Genomic DNA, 22,232 nt, shown 5'->3' with positions numbered 1-22,232 from the left:
ATTTAAATCTGGTGGTAATTTGTTGATTGAAGAGGTCAGCCTCAGCTGTCTGCTGTGTCAGGGTCGTCCATCTCGGGGTTTGTCTCTGGGTCTTTGGGTCTCCGGACGTGTGCCTCCATATGTTCCAGAATCCCTCAGGTGTGTTCCAGAATCCCTCAGAAATTTTCCGGAATCCCTCAAGTGTCTCTCCAGCAAACACTCTTAACATTTCATTACTCCAGTGAGGTCATCTAGACAGATAGCTATCCTCAAAACATGTGTGTTTGTGTTTGGATATGACCACAGTCCGGCCCCCTCCACACACACACACACACACACACACACACACACACACACACACACACACACACACACACACACACACACACACACGCACACACACACACACACACACACACACAGCTAAGCATACACTGACACGATGTTATGACAGGCACGTTGTTCTACTGTACACCTACCTTGTAGCGCTTTTGCGTTAAGGCTTGTGAAATAACTGGGGGACACTAATATGCAGGCCGCTGGAGAAGAGGAGGACTAGTGCATCTGACCACCAGAATAGAACAGGCAATAGAGCATCAGAGAGAGAATGGACAGTCAAGGTAGTTCCGTCAGGGCAGTGATATGAGCTGGCTGTCCATATTAGTCCATGAGTAAAACACCAAACTCATGCCCAAGTAACAGGATTAAATGCACCTCATTCCAAAGCACACAGGGGCTATTTTAGAATGGGCCGAAAGATGATATGCACAAACCACTCACCCCACCCCAGACACACACACACACACAGAGTTACACACACACACACACACACTCTCTCTCTCTCTCACACACACACACACACACACACACACTTACTCACACAAACTCACACATACACACACACACTCTCTCTCTCACACACACACACACACACACATACACACAACCCCCACCCCCTCCGAACCCATCCCATCCCGCCCCAAGTCAATCCTTACTCCTCCTCCCTGCTTCCTTACACTCTCTGGCGTGCGCTTCCCTGCCAAACCTGATGGTGTGGCTATAGTTAGTCGGCCAAGTGCCAGTATATAAGAGAGCGGAGGCCCCCTTCAGTATGTCAGTCACATCGGCTTGGCGTAGGCTTCTCCTCTCTCGACCAACCCCAAACTCCACATAACCTTGAGAGATGGTGAGTGTGTCTTACAATCCTTTGAATGATTTCCCACCTTCCTTCTGACTTGCAAAAACCAAGGGGACTAACTATCGAGCAGACAGGGACTTGGATATTAGAAACATGGACAGCAAAAAGAAAAAGAAAAGCATATCTCTATATAAATTTACATTCAGTAGCGAGAAGGAGACTAGACTGTGTGGAGAGACGTCTGCCATGGTCTTGGCAGGAGCTGGAGGATGATCAGTCGGCTGAGAAAATCTAGACGAAGCATCAGAGCACTGCACCTCCCCTGCTGGTCTCTCATACCAGAGCACTGCAGCTTCTAATGGGACTGTCCTGGTCTAAAATCCTGAGGCTTTAGCTAGCCCTGCTAGTGCCTCTTTGACAGTTGACTTGACAGCTTTCCTAGACATATCCTCGAGACAGAAGTTATTAGATAGATAGATAGATAGATAGATAGATACTTTATTGATCCCCAAGGGGAAATTCACGGCTGATCCATAGATATTTTATTGATCCCCAAGGGGAAATTCAAGGCTGATCCATAGATATCACTTGGTCAAGCCTATGAGCAAAACCACAGAAACATGTTCCAGTGCAGTGACGCTAACCTGTGGCTAGTGGCTATCCTTTTGTTATAGCAAAGATTCTAGAACAGAGCTCTGTTCTAGAATCTTTGTTATAGTAGCAAAATCAGCTGTTGATAGTTAATGCTGTCGTAGTTCATTGTACCTTGGATTCTGTGTACAGCACAATAGTTTTTTGTCAGTAGTTTATTCCACAATAGCTAGTACATTAGAGAGAAGCCTATTTGTTTTAATATTATCTAAAAAAATGCTGTTTTTTAAAACATTTCAACCATGGAAATATTATACTACTGACCTACTGACATGAAGTTGGAGATTTTCTGTTCTAGAATGTCATCATAAACTGTCACACACCATTCATGCTTTACTATTCGCACCTGACAGAAGGTACATGTCTGTGTCTATTCTGACTCTGTTCTTACCTGTGTATGTGTGTGTCTCTGCGTGCGTGTGTGTGTGTCTCTGCGCGCGCGTGTGTATGTGTGTGTCTCTGCGTGCGTGTGTGTGTGTGTGTGTGTGTGTGATCATTCTGATGCCCCCCACAGTCACCCAAGAAGGCCAAGAGAAGGCAGCAGGGCGGAGATGGCGGTTCCTCCAACGTGTTCTCCATGTTTGAGCAGAGCCAGATTCAGGAGTACAAGGAGGTGAGGTCCTCTCCAAACACTCGAAATAGCCGCACGGCGGCACAGCGAGGGTCAGCCGAGCATGGCCGCGTCTCTGGGGAGGAGAAAAAGTGCTAGTCTACAGTAACAGTAGCATTGAGCCAAACGCCAAGAACACCTCGTGATGCTTTTTTAGAGTCATCCTACTTCGGCTCTGGCTTTTCAAGATGCCAGTGATATAAATAAGCAGCTAAGGCTTGACTTCCCTTCCCACCCCATTAAGATCCCTCAAAAAATCACAAGGAAGACTTTTATTATGACACGAGCATCCTCGTCAAAGCTATCCACATCACAACTTCAACAGAATTAGTCCACACACGGAGTGGATCTAGTCGGAGGGAGAGGATCCGCAAACCTTTTTTACTCCTAAGTTGTCGATGTCTTCCGTGGCTGCTGTGAGCCTCTGAGAGGGTGCTTGTCCTGCTTCCTTGTGATCCTCTGGGAATGTGATACCCTAACAGCTGCCACATACTGCTGGTGTCACACGGAGCGTTTAAGTTGCATTCCTGGGAATTTTTTTTTAAGGAAGGTTCTGAAGCAGCGGACAGTAACTGTTCCTGGTCTGCTCAATGGAAAATGATGGACTTCTTAATTAAGGAATATTATTAGAAGGATATGGGCATACTTGGGGGTACCTCCAGAATCAGTTCGTTGTTGTCTTGTCAGTTCATGGCAGAATGTGAACTTCTAAATATTCTTTTTTTTCTGTTGTGTACTTTTTTTGAACCTCTCTGAGGATAGCAGGCTGAAATGAAGAGGTGTTTTCTAAGAAATTCCGGCATTTAGCTTAACAAGAATGGATTTGTGAGAAAGCAGACAGAGAAAGGTTAGTGTTAGGCTCTATGAGTAAGGAAGCACAATCTTATGCAACATTCCCTTTTTATATCCTGACTGCAAGGTACATACTTAGATGGGGTGTGGGTGGGGGTGGGTGGGGGTTGTGGGGGGGTGGTAGGGAGGGGGAGTTCTGGGGGGCCACTGTGGGTGCAAAATAGGGGGTCAGAAGGGTGCTGTAATCAATCCTCTCTCCTTAAAAGTCCTCCAAGGTCTTCCGAGACTATTTTAACACCTCACCAAGACAAGTCGGCAGCAGCTGTCCGCTGAGGCGGTGAGCCGGAGGTCAGGTTACAGCGGCTCCTCAGCTGGCAGAGATGTGCACGCTCAGGAGGGCAGGGCGCGCTGAGGAGAGCAGTGTCCGTCGACGCCGCACGTTAATAGATTAACTCCTGAGGAGATCAGTGTCTATCAACGCCACACGTTAATAAGTTAACTCCTGAGGAGAGCAGTGTCTATCAACGCTGCACGTTAATAAGTTAACTCCCACAGCTGAGTTCGATGGTGCCGCAAGCACTATTGATTATAGCATACACTCAACCAGCAGCTCTCATCTTCATACCTCGCATCCCCCAGAGATAAATATCAGTGAGGACTGATAAGAGAGCTGAAATCCCGATCATTAACGTAAATATCAACGGCATACAATCAATCTTATTCATTTTATTTTTATTCATCGATATTGACCAACCTTATTCACTCCAGTTGCACATTCAGTGAAGAGGTTAGTTGATTACCAGACTGATGGTTTGTGGGAATTACATTAACCAGGACTTTTTCTGTCCTCTCTCTTTCTTCCTGTTCTTTTCCTTTTTTTTTTTTCTTCTTCTTCTTCTTCTTCTTCTTCTTCTTCAGGCTTTCACAATCATTGACCAGAACAGGGATGGCATCATCAGCAAGGATGACTTGAGGGACGTGCTGGCCACCATGGGACAGCTGAACACAAAGAGTGAGGAGCTGGAGGCCATGATCAAGGAGGCTCCCGGCCCCATCAACTTCACCGTCTTCCTCACCATGTTCGGCGAGAAGCTGAAGGGTGAGAACAAGGACACATTTATTCATTTGCATCGATTCGTTTATCCAAGGCGACTTAGAATAACATTTAAGCTGCAGTGCAGAGGACACTACAGAATAGCTAGGAGCTACCACTGCATCTGTCAATTATTATATTTTGTACTGTATAATACTAGGACTAGAGGATAAGAGTGCCAACTAGAGGCTAGTATTTAAAGTGTGAGCACTATTATCCTCTAGTGGTGCAGAGAGGAATGTGTGCTGTTAAATAAAGACTATTTATCATATATTAATAAAAATAATCTTTGTTTAACTGCACATGTTCCTCTCATCTCCTATCTGTACCCCTCCTCTGCCGCCACTTTAGGGGTCTTTTAGTGTCTTTAATTGTTTTGATATCAACAACATGTATCCTTGAAGTCTCATGTTTCCTATTTTTGATTGATTAATTGTTCTCTCTCTCTCTCTCTCTCTCTCCTTCCTCTGTGTCTCCCCCTTTTTCTCTTTCCATTTCTCTCTCGCTCTTTCCCTCTCCCTCCGTAGGTGCTGACCCCGAGGACGTCATTGTGAGCGCTTTCAAGGTCCTGGACCCCGAGGGCACTGGCGCCATCAAGAAGGAATTGTGAGTGTCCTGATCCTGAGCACGCACACACACACACACACACATACCCATATACCCATACTCACACACGCACAAATACACACACATATACTCACACACACACACACACACACACACACAAAAACACTCTCACACACACACACACTCAACAGGCATTTTTACATTGATTGCCATTTGTAAGATTACAGATTATGGATATCACCTTTCGTTTGTGAGTGGGCATTGTGATTCCAATATGACTGTTGATGTATATTTAGTGTGAATAAAATATATGAATTCAGTAGCCTCTGTCTTAGTGACCAAGCCTGTAAATTAGCCTAAATCAGTTGAAATCGTACATAGAAGATTTCAGAAACACCCTCTGACCTCTTCTCTTTGCCCCTTAGCCTTGAGGAGCTCCTGACCACCCAGTGCGACAGGTTCACCCCTGAGGAGGTGAGTCTTCATGGATTATGTTGATGTTGGTGATAATAACCCATAGAATACTTTTTTTTAATACAAAACCACTTCACATAATGTTACATGATAAAGATGATGTGCATTTTAGAGGCAACAGAACTGTTCATTTAAGATGAATAGGGTATGACAAGACATCTTTGTCATAATCAACAAAGTAAAACGGCAAAAACATTTGTTTAATGTACACACTGATGCAATTCATATTTCAGTCAAATGTATTATCGATTTATTATGCCAGTTTGGATGTCATGTTGTATCTGAGGTGGTGACTGATTATCTTCCTCTTCCTCCTCCTGCTCAGATGAAGAACCTGTGGGCTGCTTTCCCCCCAGATGTGACTGGCAACGTAGACTACAAGAACATCTGCTACGTCATCACTCACGGAGAGGAGAAGGAAGAAGAGTAACTTTTTTACTCATCACTCCATCTCTCGACTTCTCCCACTCTTGCCTCTCTTTTCCTCCTCTCTCTATCTTTCTTTCTCTTCTTTCCTACTCTCATCCTGCTCTCTCTCCCTCCTCGGCGTGCTCTAGTTCCTCTGCTTCGACTTCCTTCGGCCTCTCACTTGCGCCAACAAAGACTTGTCTCCTGAGCTGAGCTTTTTTTTTTCGAGTGAGAGGCTTTTTAGGTGCTGGGCTTATGAATGTGTGAGCTACCTTGGCGGACATGGGATTATTTTCAATAAAATAACCTTGAAACAAGAAAGCGACCTCTCCTCTCTCTCTCTCTCTCTCCCTCTCTTTCTCTCTGTCCTCTTTCTGTCTTCCATCACTCTCTCTCTTCTCTACTCCCTCTCTTTCCTCTGTCTCTGTTGATCCTGTCCCAACAGTGCATGTGCCATACCTACACCATGTATGCATACAATCAAAGCAAAGCAGACCAGCAGCGCGGTGACAGAGAGAAGCCGTTATTTTCTTGGGTGCTATGGCGTCGTGCTCGTTCGCTTATTTGAAACAACTGAGCGCTCGGCCCTGGCTGGGGGACTGTTGGGCCAGGAGTACTGCGCTATGTGGAGCAGTACATCCCCTGTCTTTACTCTTCACGTGAAGGAGATCTAGTTAAAATGCAGGGGTGCCTTTTGTTCTAAAATAGAACCCTCACCCCTGTCTTTCAGTTGCTCTCATTCTCTCTCCTTGGAGACAGAGGAACTTTAGGGGTGTTAACTGGGAAGGGGAGACAGAGAAAAAGACTTTTAAAAAGGACAAACATTTTTGGAAGATCTTTATATAAGAGAGTGTTTATGATTGTGACGTAGAATGAGTAAGAAAGAGGTCATTAAAAAAACAAAAGAAGACATGTTTCTTTGTTTTGGCATCTTTTTTCTCCTTCTTATGATCCCGTCATCACAATCTTCCTCCCCCCATCCCATTCCATATCTATGTCCTTCTGCTGTCTATCCATTTCTCTGCTAGCGAAAAACATCTCTGTAACTAATAAACCATCAATGAATAAAAACACCAATTTTTTCGTAACCTTGTGTCTCCTTTGGTGTGACTTGGAATGGGATAGGAATACAAAGCAAAGCTTTAGGCACTGGATGACCATGCGTACAACAATATAAGAAAGAAAGAAAACATCTACTGTGGAAATGTAGGCTGCACACTGCCTAGATTGTCTTATGCATACATGTCAAATTGAGCACTGTTTAATTGGAAACAGGACACAGGAAAGATGCATTGCAAAGGGGGATGTGCCTTTCTTAGAGCATGTCTATCTTAGTTATATTACTGCATCTAAGGGCACTACAAATTCAAAGTAAATCCAAGACAAATATTTTTACAAATACAAGTGTTTTATAAACATTTCAATCATATTTGGATATCTTCAGCATCAAGTCATTCATTATAATAATATTATTAATAATAAACTCAGAAGAAGCAAAAAAAAACAAACAAAAAAACAAATATTGAAATAAATCAATGATTTTATAATGATAATGAACAAAAATAAATATATCGTAAGGTGTTTAGGTTTCAAGAGGATAGGACATTTTGACTCATTTTGCTCGTGCAGGAGGTAGAAAAGTAGACCAAAACAGTAGATTGACGAAAAGAGGATATTATGTTGTAAAATGAAGGCAATACTAGATGATTTCTGTTTGATTTACAAGCACCATCTACAGGATTTTCATCGAAAGTCATCAAATTGAACATCGAGAGAAAATAAATTAGACAGTTGCCTATATAAATAGGAGAATAATGAAATAATGAAAGCATACATATAAACACAATGATCATGAAATCAATTGTGAGTTTGATTGTTTTCACAAAACGAACAAAACGAGTGAATTATAAATAGTAGCTTATAAACTCAAAACAACTTTGGCATATGCTATTCAAAATGATAGGCTGTAGCCTATGTTCTTAGATTAAAAGGGTTCACTCCAAATTGTTGTCTAGATGTAGGTGGTCATAAAAGAAATTGGCATCACTGTGATAGCCTATTGTCTCCCATAAGTCTCATAGTTCTGCCAAAGTGTTTGTGAAATATAATTATCTAAAATGCAATGGTTTTCCATTTTTCATCTAATATTTAATCTGTGTACCACAGTTGATTTGACATTAATAAACAATCATCGACACATGAAGCAGTTTTAATTATTAGTAGCCTACACAGGCTACAGAATTACACAATTACAGAATAGATGAAAACACATAACTACAACAATACTGGTTCTTGCACCCCGCATGCTCTGTTCTGTCACTGGCAAGTGTGTGTGTGTGTGTGTGTGTGTGTGTGGCTGTATACAGGTGATGTATGACTGCTGATTTATTTATTTATTTGTTTATTAATTATTCTTAACATTGCATACATTTTATACATTGTACTTGCACTTATTAATTTTTAAATCTTAATGGATGGGTTTTGCCCCTAATAATAATGATAAAGTTATCTGAACTGAAGTTGTACAACATTTTGCCTGGGGCCCACAATGTACCTTGAAACTTCTACCCCCACGCCCACGTTCTTTGTCCTATTTTTGCAAAACTAACCACACCCCACTGCACAGCAAACATTTTGCAAACAGCTTTACAGACAGTTTTCAACGGCACACTTCTACCCTTTGACGTCTATTCACACTATTTTGCTATTATAAACCAAAAGAGATAAATTCAGAATGCTTTGAAGGACATGAAGATCAGTCCCATTAGGGGAGCATAGGCTAAGCCTTATTACTGTAATAGACCCTTTCAAGAGAGTTCCATTATCAGCATCATAGTTGGCCCCACAAGGCTTCCGTTTTAACATTCCATATGTTATCTTAATGCAGAGGAAGTAGATTGGGGCCCAAATAGAACGTTCAAGCATTGTTTTTGTTTACCTTGTTGAAAGGGTCCATTGACAAGCCGATGCACTGCCTCTGGATGAGTACCCAGAGAAGCCACATGGTGGCAGCACACCCACACAAGAAGAGTCCACTCCAAATCAACATTTGGTAATTGGTATCAAGGATCATCTCTAGTCTTTGTGACAGATTGGCTCAAAACTGCGACAAAAAGGGGAGACAAAAAGTAATTAATTAACAAAAACTTACAAAAACTTGTACAAAACAATTGTCTAATCTACATCTAGAAGCCCACAGGCCTCTGCAGCCACCTGGTCTGCTAGCTACACAGACCTCCCTCAGACAAGGCATGGTGAGCAGGGAGTTTACGTTGCGCCCATGGGCACGGGGGAAACCTTTTCCCCAGAGAAATCATCATTCACGTCACTTTATGTGGGAATAAAAGGTGGGAAACTGGGGGAGGATTTTGCTACCGGAGTGGCCCAGATGGGGGCCCAGACGTCACTACTGTTGTCACGTTGTAGTTCACTTGTGGACTTTCATGGTCCGTGTAACGCTTTGCAGTGCTTTGTTGTATTTGTAGTCCATGTGGACTTTCATGGTCCGTGTAACGCTTTGCAGTGCTTTGTTGTATTTTGCTCCATCCATCTGATCCAAACAAAAAATGTGTTCAATAATCCAATTTTCATTTGTTTTAACTGGTCATCAAATAGATAATTGCTGGTATTTTCTAAATGTGTCATTGGTCACGCAAGATAAAGAAAAAAACAGAAACTGGATTGGAAACAAAAGTAAAATTCAGTTAATATTGGATTTTTGCCTTTTTTTTTACCATTTTTGTTGGGCTGAACCACAAGCGTAGGGGGGGTGGTTGACCTGATACATAACAGAGCGTGCGGTGTTGGTGATCACATTTTATCAGCGGATGTAGAGATGGAGGGCTATCAAACACAGTTTAGCTTGCATCAAGGTGCCAAGCGATTGATAATGTCAGCTCGAGACCAGAACATGTTCTACTCATGTCTCATAGGGAGGCTTTGGAGACCTACATGACCATTACCAATGGACTTGAGCCGTAGTAGCCTACAGACCAATGTAGGCTGTTGAGGCTGTTTGCTGTTGAAATTAATAAATGGATAAACTGATAAATTATTCACTGTTGTGTCTTCGTTTAATGAACCTAGTCTAGTGTAAAGCAAAAACGCCAAAAATGTCAAACAGTGCTTGGGGTAGCCTATTTATGGGTTTCATCAGGTCCCTTTACACGGGTGTATTAATCAAGCGCCATGCAATCTGCATTCATAATCAAGGTGCATGATTGTATACACCTGTGGAAAGGGACCTGATGAAACCCATAAAAGTTTTATTTATTAATCTCTAAAGTAACTAGAAAATGTAATTTCGAGGAAATGACCAGTGCATGAAAATATAAATATACTGTATATTAACATAAAATGCAAAACAAACTTTTATTTGGAAACAGTTGGCAGGAGTCATAGTTGATAACAACTGACAGTTGAAATGTCTAAACAGTTAAATAGTTGAGTAGGCTAATAATTTATTAGTTAAATTATTTAATAGTGAATTATTTTAGTGAGGACATTTATTTTGAAACAGTTGTGGGCAGAGGAAATAGGAACAGAATCTGTAGTCTTAATAGAGCCAGATTGTATGCTTAAAGCCTGAGACAGAGTATATAGTTTAAAAGTTGAATTTAGATAGTGTAATGGATGTTGATAGACAGAAAGTTGAATGGATGTTGATAGGCAGAAAGTGGAACGGATGTTGATAGGCAGATTGTTTAATGGGTGGATGAGTGAATGGTTTGAAGAGGATGAATGGATAGAAAGTTGGATGGAATGTGCCTTATATCCTTGTAGAATGGAGAGACACAGAGAGAGCTGGCCTAGTTAAGCAGAAAGCAGTTGATACAGGTGCAATCAGTTTATCTGGCCCTTTGATGGGTCCTAGTAGTGAGCAGCTGGAAGTTGATACAGGTGCAAATCAAGTTAATTAGCCCATTGTGATGTCATCAGCCCATGTTAAGTCTATGGGGAAAAATAAGCTTGTTTTTTATTAATATCTCAAAAAGTATAAAGTTTACAGAAGTGAAAAATACATTCCCCACGTGTCCTTTTCAAGACCTACGTTACAAAGTTTGAACAAAGTTTCTACGTTAAATGGTTAAAGCTGAATTAGACGCAGAAATTTGGTGGGGAGAAGAAGAAGAAGAAGAAGAAGAAGAAGACTTCGGATAACAGAACATTTTCATGCACTGTAATGAGTAAAAATCACGAACAACTTCAGGCGGCGCTCTCGTCCACCATGGTGTTCTCCCCCCGGTGCTCGTGGTTCAGTCCAACCACAAGCGCCAAAAAGCAAAATTAGAAAATTGACGCATTATTTCAATTTTTAACTTCTGAACAGAAAACCATAACTGTGCTCAATTGAAAATCAAAATAAGCATCAATAACCCCTTTACGGTGCCGTCCTAAAGAACGGATAACAGATTTTAAATTTTTTCATGTGAATTCTGAAAATAGAACACAACGCTGCAAAGCCTTACATGCACCTTTCATGTCAAACTATTTTAATGTGAACTTGGGAATTTTCTGTTTTTGTCACTTGAAAGCTGCATATCCTTCTTTCACAAGCGTCTTACACCATATTCATAAGCAAATAGGCTACAGTTGTTTGTTTATTTAAGATTAGTGAACGTATGTTTTAACCTTTGTTGTGGCATCCATGTTTTTCGCACATTCTGACGGCAAAGCACATTTATCACAGTGGGAAAAACAACATAATCACAGGGCCGATCCCTGATATTCCCAGTTGGCATGATGGACCAAGAGCTCTCGTGACAAATGACAAATCTGCAAGAGGCCGCATCTGCAAGAGGCCGCATCTGTCGACGAAACGGCATCAATCGTGAAACATCATCAACGCAACAATTTCACATGGCAGGCAGTTGACGGTTGCTATGGGGAAATAACATGAGGGGTTTTTTAATTATCGCACTGCGGGGACGAATAAATCTGAAAATGCAGACATTTTGCACACTTTTGTCCTCTGGACATCTGGCTTCGAGTGATTTCTGTGATCTTCGGTACATTAAGACGTCAAACTTTTTTGCTACCCCAGAGCTAACTTGAACCTATGTGAACTGAACTTTGAACTAGTTCATGAAAAGTATGAAATTGCACAACACTGCTGAGGAAGCTTAAGTCTTTGGGTGTCTGTAAAAGACATCTATGTAGCCTACATTTTATCAAGCCTTCATTGAGAGTCTATTAACATTTTGTCTTATATGTTGGTTTACTGGACTATCTGTAAAAGACAAAAAGAGCTTGAGCAACATTGTTAAAGTATGCTCAAAAATCACTGGTAGGCTACCCAGTTAAAAGATCTCTGTTCTCTCTGGAAAACACGGATGGTTCAGAGAGCAGAGAGAATATTGTGCCAACCAAACAGGGGCGGACTGGGACCAAAGATCGGCCATGGCATATTTGGCCAAAGCGACCCTCAAATCGGTCGGGCACACCTAATTAAATACAAAATCTTTACATTACCCTTAAATATGCATATATTTTCAACTGTCATTGAGCACTGAAAGTTCACTGACTGATAAGAGGTAGTCATGGACCACATGATCTCCATATTCAAGTAGGCTATACCTAACCTGATGAGCCAGACCCACATTAAAATGTAGGGTCTGGGCACTCACCGTTCGCAGTGCTCAGTCCGAGGGGCGGGATAATCAGTTGTCTTTCAAATTCCCTCTGCACGCAATAGGACAGCGGCAGCGCTATGAGTCCCATGCGTTTCCCACCAGCGGAGCTAGTTGGCTAGTTCAAACGTTTGCCAACTTAATAAAAGCTTAACTCGTGTCACACTGTTCGCCAACAGCAACATCCATCTTATTTGTTTTCAAGTAGCAGGGAATTCAAGCCAAACCGTTGCAACTCTGCCATCAATCATTATGTTAAGCCCACCTAACGACTCTATACACAATTTCATTGGCCTGATTGAGTTTCGATTTCTGGAGCTCACAAGCCAACGGAGAGTTGCTAGGCTAGCCCGCTAGGGGCGCGTCTAGATTTATAGGCTAGGCTATACCAGCAATTATTAAAGAAGAGTTTCTGCTTGAATTCAAAGTATACACTCTAAAAAAAACAATGGGTTAAAAACAACCCAACTTCAACCCAACCACTGGTTAAATAGTGGTCGAGCCCAGCACTGTGTTATATTAGCCCCGGAAATTGGGTTATGCTCATTGAGCTCAATGCAAATCAAACCAGCTAATAGGCTACCTGAAATAAAACCATGCCGATCTCTAGGCATGGTGAAGGGTATATGATGATGTGTATGATGAGCTAACCTAAAGAAAGGCATTAGAGCTGCTAAAGTAGCATACAAGAAGAAAATCGAGGGATACATCACATCACAGACAGCAACCCACGTGTGTGGCATGGATTACAGAACATCACCAACTACAAGGGCCAAAACATCACACCTCCCTCCGCTGATGCTACAATGGCGAAGGAACTAAACAGCTTCTTTGCCCGGTTTGAGGTGAATGGCCAACTTGCACCCAACCCCCCCCCCCCCCCCCCCCTCCCTCCAGGAACATCAGGTGAGGAAGGTACTGAGGGAAGTGAACCCAAGGAAAGCTGCCAGACCTGACGGAGTATCAGGCAAAGTACTCAAGCCCTGTGCAGACCAACTCTCTGGGATTCTCACTAAGATCTAAGATCTTCAACATCTCCCTTTCCCTAGCTATCGTCCCATCCTGCTGGAAATCCGCCACTATCATCCCAGTTCCAAAAACATCTGCCTGCAAAAGCCTGAACTTCAGGCCCATTGCACTCACATCTGAGGCGATGAAGTGCCTAGAAAGGCTGGTCGCCCAGCACATCAAGGCCTTCCTCCCTCCATCATTTGACTCTCACCAGTTTGCCTACAGGGCACACCGCTCCACTGAGGATGCCTTTGCCATCACCCTCCACTCAACGCTGAGCCACTTAGATCGCCCTGGCAACTATGCAAGACTACTCTTCATAGATTTCAGCTCAGCCTTCAACACAATAATCCCGGACATTTTGATTAAAAAAACTCCTGGACCTACACCTCCCTCCCTCCACCTGTGCTTGGATTAAAGACTTCCTCTCCAACAGACCACAAGAAGTGAGACTCGGCCACCATCTTTCCCCCCCACTCACTCTCAGCACTGGCTCCCCCCAAGGCTGTGTGTTGAGCCCACTCCATACACTTTACACATGGGACTGCTCTCCTTCCCACCCCTCCAACCTCATCATAAAATTTGTCGACGACACCACTGTGGTCGGTCTCATTTCAGGCGGCGATGAGTCTGAGTACAGAGCTGAGGTCCAGAAACTCTTAGCTTGGTGCTCAGCCAACAAGCTACTTCTCAACACTTCAAAGACTAAGGGGATCATCACAGACTTCAGATGCAACCGCCCTGCACTTGCCCCTCTCCACCTGAACGGCACCTGCGTGGAAAGGGTGTCATCATTCAAATAGGGGTACACATCTCCGAAGATCTCACCTGCTCCATCAACACCAAAGCAATAACTAAGAAGGCCCAACAGCGACTCCACTTCCTAAGAATTCTCAGGAAAAACCACCTCGAACAGAAGCTGCTGGTGTCATTCTACCGGTCTATCATTGAAAGCATACTCACCTTTTGCATCACAGCTTGGTATGCGGGTTACTCGGCTGCAGACAGGAAGGCTCTGCAGAGGATCATAGGCACAGCCCAAAAGATCATAGGCTGCCCTCTGAGCTCGCCGACTCCCGCTGCCTCAACAGGTCCAGATCCATTTCAAGGACTCTGCCCACCCTGCCCACCACCTGTTCAACCTGCTTTCCTCCGGCAGGCGTTTCAGGTCTATAAATGCAGCGCCAGACTAGCCAACAGTTTCTTCCCCTGGGCCATACGTTCACTAAACCAAAAAAAGAACCCTCTGCAAACTGTGGCCACTCCCCACCCCCCCAATCTTCCCCTCCCCTGCCATGTTGAACCTCAAACACCCCCTGGACAATATTGCATTCTGTGCACCTATGCACTAGGCACTGTGCTGTTGGATCGCAAGTGGAAAGGGACTTTTGTTTTGAGTGAAAAAAAAAAAAAGAAAAAAGAAAAAAAAAAAAAGAGACTTTTATTTTGAAAAGGGAAGTGGAGACTTTACAGTTCTCATGCCAGAAAGCAGGAAGTGCAGAGCTATCTTCAAGCACATGTAGTAAGAAGCTGTGAAGTTTAGCTGAGAAGCACATGGTGAATTGTTATTGAAGATAAAGGGTGAAGTGGGGAAATACTTTACTTGCTGGGCATTTCCAGGGATGCTACTGGTAGGATGATGGTTTTGATGTTAATATATTTCAGTTGTTTAATGTTAAATGCAAATTTTGTTGATAAGAGTGCTAAAGTTAACATAGCTAATTTCTAACTGCCTTGTGCTCATGTTAGCTCATGTAATAGCATGATAGTAGTAGCATGGGAGTAAAACCACGGTAGTGACTGTGCTTTTGTAGTAATGTTGCATAGTTAAATGAATGTAAGGTTAAGGAGAACTTTATATTTGTTTGTATATTTGAAGGTAGGCAGTTTTTGGTAATTGCTGTATTTTGTGTTTTGTTTTCTCTTTCTTGTAAAGGTTTTCAACCTGACGCAATCTGACATAGCCTGATGTAAACTGATTTAATCTGAGTTAAACTTCTGATTATTTGCACAACTGCAAATTGTAACCAAATCTAACTAATGACAAATCATAATTGAACATGAGAAGCTAACTAAATAAAACAAAGAAGAAAGATTAAAGAAGAAAACGTGTGAGTTGATTCCAACTGATCTAACCCTGTTGATGACCAAGGCCTTTTTCAAGTTTGGGCAGAAGTAAAGTAGAAAATCCCCTGAGAACTTGACAGGCACTTTTCTTGCTATTTTACTCATGTGTGCTGGAGGGTGTTCTGTCTGGGAGGGTTTGGAGGGTATTTTTTTCTGTGTAAATGTTGTGCTGCGTTTGGGGCTGGGTGGATGAGAGTGTGTGGGAGAGTAAGAGAGAGGGCAGGGCATATTGGGGATGTTTTTTCTGTATGTTTACCTATTATTTATTAATTATTTATTGCTCTTTTAAAAAAAAGCACTGACCAAGTGTGGCAACTTGAATTTCGTTGTGTTGATACTCTGTATTTTATGCAATGACAAATAAAGCTTCTATTCTATTCTATTCTATTCTATTCTATTCTATTAAGGAAACACCCCCATTCCAGCAACCTGTCCGACCCGCCACCCCTTTTGATCACTGGACGGGTGGGGAGTGGGGCGTCGACAGGGAATGTCACTCTTGCCTGTCCTTTAAACTTGAAAGCCCTGCAGGGCTTTTTGGAAGGTGTGCTGTACAGTATGATAACCAGAATGAGCCAGAGGCTGGTTCACAAGCCCAGCAGTTGAGTCATGCATCTGAGGCAGGAGGGAGGCATGCATCACATCCTCATGACAATTTAATCAAATGAGGGACTCTTTCCACTGCAGTGTTAGTTAACTTTGTGTGTGTGTCTCTGTCTGTCTGTCTGTGTGTGTGTGTGTGTGTGTGTGTGTGTGTGTGTGTGTGTGTGTGTGTGTGTGTGTGTGTGTGTGTGTGTGTGTGTGTGTGTGTGTGCAGAGGTGTTATAAGACTAGATAGGCACGTGGCAGGTGCAGAGATGGCAAAAGTACTCACTTCCCATACTCAAGTAGAAGTACAAATACTTGTGTTGAAAAATACTCTGGTAAAAGTAGAATTACTGATTTAACTTCTTTACTCAAGTAAAAGTAACAAAGTACAGGCTTGGAAATTTACTTAAAGTATAAAAGTAAAAGTAGTCTTGTGACAAAATAGTCACAAGACTATTACAAATAGTCTAGGTCAGGTCACTTGATATGATTTTAGAAACACAACTGAGCCCTAGCACCAGGTCTTGCGAAGCTGTGTGCAAAAGTAGATCAATATAGAATGAAAAATGAGTACTTTAGACCATTATTTGCTAAGGTATGCTCATGTGTTATGTAATGCCCCATGGAAACTCCCCATAGGACTAATGGTTACCCAAAATGCATACTGACAATAAAAGTATGCATTTCTGAGTTTTTTTGTAGACTATTTGGATTGTATGTCAGGTTCTGAATGACTACACAAAATGGAATAATTACATAAAAGTCTCTATTTTTGCATTTTCTTCATGGGTGCGTAGCCTATAAGATGAACTATATATCTGCACAACTAATATTGGATAAAACAACATGAATATTTAATTCCTATGGATTCCTGTGAATATTTCAAACCCGTAGTGGTAAAATAAGAGGTGGGTAGGCCTAAACTATGAATTCTGTGATCACGGTAAGGTGGACCGATGGCGGAGGTTATTGTCCAATGTTTATAACAATGCAAGTGGCATTAAGTGGTTCATAGAGTGTTTATGAGTGTACATATTGTTATTGTGGATAATACAGTGTGATTTTTAAATGTTAACAGTTGTAATTGGTGAATAAACTCTTTTGAGAGGTGGATAAACTCTAATTAAAATTTCAGAGGTGGGTAAACTGCGTTTACTTGCGTTTAGCCTCCACTACATCTCTGTTCAAGACCCAATGCTGCATCTACTTATTGCTAAAGATATAGGCTACACTGCAGCTAGAAGTTAGGAAAGCACCAAAGGCGAGGAGAGGAGGGCATTTTTGACTAAATTTAATTGAGACATACTATGTGCTAATGTTAATGTTACTGCCATCAAGCTGCAATGATTTGCAGCGAATGAATGCCGTCCAAATCTGTCGAGTCATCTTGTAGTGGTGCGTCAAGTGCAACTTATATTCCCATCCACTATTGAAGACGCGGGAAATAATAACGGTAACTCCACTGAAATTATTTGAAACTAAAGTAACAAGCCAATTTTGTAGAATGTAAGGAGTAGAAAGTACAGATATTCATGTTAAAATGTAAGGAGTAAAAGTAAAAAGTTGCCTCAAAAATAAATAATAAAGTAAAGTAAAAATGTGAAAAATCTACTTGAGTACAGTAACGGAGTATTTGTACTTTGTTACTTTCCATCTCTGGGCAGGTGTTTATTTTCTCCCTCATCCCCCCCCCCCCCCTTCACACACACACAATATTATGGCATTCCCAACACAATGCACAGGGTCCTTACGAGACATATTTGTTTATCTCAGTAAGAAACAGTATAAATCCAGTGCACAAACCTGTACACCTGCACTCACAATCACTGTACCTGCTGAGCCAATGAACAAACAGGAGATGTCATCGCTAAAATCACACCTGATCAGTTACTCTGAAGAAAACCTGCTTGTGAGGATGCCTTTGGGAGATATTCTCTCAGAATACTGTGTTAAGGTCAGTCCTCTCTATTACAGAGAGCACACAAGTCGCAAAGACATTTTGGTGAAACTTAAAAAAAAGTGTTTTAGTGCTCTCGGAAAAGTTCTGACTGGACAGACTGTGTTATAGGTAAGCAAAAGGTTTTTTTTTTTTACTTTGTTTACATATCAGTATACTCAATCACCTCACATATAAATGTTCTTGCTTGTAACTTTGTGCATAAACAACAGCATGTATCTTCCTTTGCTGCTATACAAATCTAATTGAGATAATGCATGGAAAATCAAACTTTAACTGAAACTTTTTAACATGTGTGGTTGAAACAATATGTGTTTTAACAATGAGTCAGTGCTCAAATTACATGGGAGCCAGAGGGAGCCGAGCTCCCTTAGAGAGAGGACGGGCTCCCATGAAAACAACAAAGTCAAAAATCTGAGCTCTTGAACTACGCTCTTGAACGCAGCATGACTGCACTTCACCACCACACCACTAGACTATATGAGCAAACCGCTTGCGATCGATTTGACAGCACTCGCAAGTCCGAAGAAGTCAGCCTGCTTTGATGCGAGTGTTTTGTCTATTTACATAGGCGTTCATTGGGCCAGCCTACATGGTTTGATATGTGCTGAAAAAGTCCTGTTTGGTGTTGAACTTGCGACAAAGCCATACATTATGGCCCATAATACGGCCTACTTCAATGATTGTGTTAAGTGATCTGTAGCTATCCTCTGCCATTCAGAGCTCTGGAAAGTATATATTTTTTTTAAATGTTTTTCTTTATTCTCCATGATCCCTTCTTTTTAAAAACACCAATTTGACTTATGAAAATCTTTTTCTTTTTTTTTCCACCCTGAACATGGGCAAAATGCACCATAGAGATCAATATGTTTTGTATAGAGTTACCACAGGTTACTCTATACAACCACTGGTGGCACTGTGGTAACTCTATATAAAACATATTGATCTCAATGGTGCATTTTGCCCATGTACATTTTGCCTAGACCTAAGTGTGTGGGCTCTGGTTGAATTGATGTGGAATGACCCTGAAGCTATTTTAACTATTCACCTTAGTAAAGTGGCGACCATTGTGAACCAAACCGAGGCTACAGAACCTTGTCTGTTCGCTGAGCTACCTATGATTGTGAAATGTGGTGTAGTGTTGCGTGGCATTAAATTAGCAACATGTTTTTGTCCAGTGAGTCAATTTGCATGTTAATGCGGGACGACATTTACCAGACACCTGTCTGATGCATTTCATTTCATAGAGCAAGCAAAGAATATGTCTATATCTGTGCCAGCTAGCAGGTGTACAGTTTCAGTTTAATACTGGGTTATAATCATGTATGTGTAAGGGTCTTGTCCTATCTTGTTCTGTTCTCCCTGTGTACATTGATTTCTGAATGCCATTGTGTCTCCTTTGTTCACCTCCTGTGCCATGTGCGTCTATAGACCCTTTCAAAAGAGTTCCATTATCAGCATCATAGTTGGCCCCACAAGGCTTCCGTTTTAACATTCCATCGTTTGGTGGGTGCTTCGTCTCCCCCTAGTGCTTCTCCGCGGAAAAAACGAATATGCAACTTTCTGGTCGCGGTCCGAACACATCCGGATGTAACTCGGCGGAAATGTAGTCAGATTGTAGTTTCTAAGAAGACTGCCAAACGAACTCCGACTTGGCATTGTTGCTGTTGAAATTGTAAGTAGCCTACCCTTGGGTGAACTTCTATGAGCCCTATGTGTTTAGCTTGGTTTATTGATGGCTAGCTCGCTAGCTAGTGGGGGTTTAGCGTAGCAGTCACTTGCTACCGAAGCTGCAGGGGGAGCTATGTCGTGAAAAATGCGAGCCCAAATCAGGCGAAAACCCAGAAACAGCGAAGGAATAACCAGACCTGCATAGGGCTTCTTTAAATAATATTTTCCTGATTGGGAACCAAATGGAACAAGCATTGCTTTTGCTTTTATTGTTGAAAGGGTCTATAGAAAACGGAAGCCTTGTGGGGCCAACTATGATGCTGATAATAGAACTCTCTTGAAAGGGTCTATAGTTCCTGTGTCCTATGTCATGTGCCTCCTGTTACTGGTTTTCCCTGTCTCCGCCAAGGGGGCATGAGCACGACTTGATATTGATGATGTTATTAACAATAAATAAATACAAGTTTAACTTTGATGACTTTGAAGACGCAGGAAGTGAAAATAATTTATGTGTGAACCATCTATCAAACGAGATTCAGTTTGATGGCTAAGGTCACAAAATTAAATCTGCGCAGTACGACTTCAAATGATCAAAATGAAGATGAATATCTTAATAGCTTGTGTCATGTCTTTCATTCAAGATAATGCTTCCACATGCTTCTTTATTGTGGGTGATATATATGCAGATGTTTCTGATGGCAGCTCCTTATTTGCCAACATTTAATGCAGTTTTATTCTGATAATGGTCTGATTCTTTCTAGCAAAGTGCGCTTGCCTGATAGTAGCTACATTTATATCCGTGAGGCAAGGCACACACCCTCATGGCTGGATCACTGCATTTGCACGGCTGATGGACATGATTATTTAGAGGCCATGAGGATTAATTATGAATTTGCAACTACTGATCATGTGGCTTTTTTTAATCTGTAAATCTAGGCAATATACATATAACTTATATGTCACTTTTTTTTTTATAGTTTGTCCGGTCCTGCGACTCAGGTGCAACATATATATATTTATATATATATATGTTTTTTTCCTCTTCATGAAACATTTTTTGACTGGTGCGACTTATACTCCGGTGTGAGTCTTATAGTCTGGAAAATAACAACTTGTGTGTGGAGAGAATAGATTGGTTTAACCTGACTGAGGAGGATCTTGTAGAATACTACATTCAGTCTGACATCTGGTTGAGTAACATTGAATTACCAAAAGATTCCATTGCATTCCATTGAAGATTGCTTTGCTTTATCACTGTGGCGGTGTTGCCTTTCTTTTTCATTATGTCTTTTACATACTGTACTCACCATTCCCGACCTGTCGTGTGACAATGGGACGTCACAGGAGCGCCGTAACCATTTTTACTTGCGCATGGTGGTCGCGACAGTAGTTGCAATTTTCTTCTAAACAGAGGTGTTGCTGTTGTGAAAAGACCATCACTATCTACTTTACACTGTAGAAGAAGCAATGAAGCTGCTCTACTCATAGATGTATAATAAAGGCTCAATGTTCAATATATAAATGTTCAAATATCCAGATTATAGCTACGCTAATAACGTTTGTAAAAAAAAAAAAAAAAAAAAAAAAAAACATTTGTAAATCCATCAAGATTTCAGCGAGATACGAGTATTTGTGTTCATGCAGATCACTCACCTTACATCAGGTACCACAGAGCCCACCAGATAGCTTGCCTGTGACAAGATGGCCGCCGGTGATGCCGATAGAGACTCCGCCATAAGACATCTAGGTCGTTTCTGAAAGTCAAGGATGGGTCCTTCAAAGTCGCTCTTTCAATGACGTTACGTCATCGAATCTCGCCCAGCACCAGGGCTCGAATTATCTTTTTGTCTTTAAGGGGGTCTCTCTATCTCATAAAAAGTTGGCACACCCCGTGCATAGCCTAACAAGGCGATGAATAGGCCTAGCCTAGGCATACAATATATGCGCACGGTAGGCCTAGGCTTTACCTTGACACACGCACAAAACAGACAGATTTTTCATAGAAATTGATTGCTTTTAATTAATTTCAACATATTATTGATTGTACTAGTCCATATTTCATTTCAATTTCACAATACAAAGAAATAGACTAAACGATTAGTCTGTCATTCTCAATTTCACAACGTAACTCATTTGAACCAGACCACCGTCTCAGATAGGCTATCCTCAGTGTCAAACACAATAATGCATGTAGTAGGCTATAACTTAAAAGCACTAACGGGCAGAAATTATAAGCCATTGCAGCCAAACTATGTTCTAGTATTGTTGAACCGTGGAAAATTAATAGACGAACAATTCTGGAGTTTGCACTGAGATATTGTCGGGTAGCCATTGAATATTCCGACATCAGAGATTGCTAACAGGTGTTTCAAAATATCTGGGAACTTTTCGGAGCTCTGAATTGCAGAGGATAGCTACAGATCATCAGACAACACAATCATTGTAGGCTGCATTATGGGCCATAATTTATGGCTTTGTCAATCAACATAGAAGAGGTGAAGCGCAAGTTCAACAGCAAACAGGACTTTTCACCACAT

General features: G+C 41.7%; 1 protein-coding gene and 1 long non-coding RNA gene across 2 annotated transcripts; both read left to right on the top strand.

The window, feature by feature from the left end:
• The first annotated feature begins 1,013 nt into the window (after nt 1-1,013).
• On the top strand, nt 1,014-6,800 carry LOC121700289 (myosin regulatory light chain 2, skeletal muscle isoform-like). Its single transcript, XM_042083182.1, has 6 exons — nt 1,014-1,165; nt 2,283-2,381; nt 4,089-4,269; nt 4,791-4,869; nt 5,256-5,304; nt 5,630-6,800. Exons 1-6 carry the CDS (start codon nt 1,163-1,165, stop codon nt 5,732-5,734), a joined length of 516 nt encoding a protein of 171 aa, XP_041939116.1. The 5' UTR covers nt 1,014-1,162; the 3' UTR covers nt 5,735-6,800.
• Nucleotides 6,801-14,781: 7,981 nt separating this feature from the next.
• Nucleotides 14,782-15,361, top strand: LOC121700321. The gene is made up of 2 exons (XR_006027184.1): nt 14,782-14,983; nt 15,289-15,361. It is a non-coding gene; the product is annotated as an uncharacterized LOC121700321 (long non-coding RNA).
• The last annotated feature ends 6,871 nt before the right edge of the window (nt 15,362-22,232 follow it).

This window comes from Alosa sapidissima, chromosome 24, assembly GCF_018492685.1.
Source record: "Alosa sapidissima isolate fAloSap1 chromosome 24, fAloSap1.pri, whole genome shotgun sequence".
In the NCBI taxonomy this organism is placed as follows: Eukaryota; Metazoa; Chordata; class Actinopteri; order Clupeiformes; family Clupeidae; genus Alosa; species Alosa sapidissima.
Note: the sequence above shows the minus strand (reverse complement) of the source record. Positions and strands in the feature narration are given on the sequence as shown.

Bases quoted from the DNA above. Each gene is read 5' to 3' on its own strand.
- LOC121700289 (XM_042083182.1), top strand. The intron at 4,270-4,790 runs GTGAGAACAAGG...CTCCCTCCGTAG, and splicing joins GTTCGGCGAGAAGCTGAAGG to GTGCTGACCCCGAGGACGTC. The intron at 5,305-5,629 runs GTGAGTCTTCAT...CCTCCTGCTCAG, and splicing joins ACAGGTTCACCCCTGAGGAG to ATGAAGAACCTGTGGGCTGC.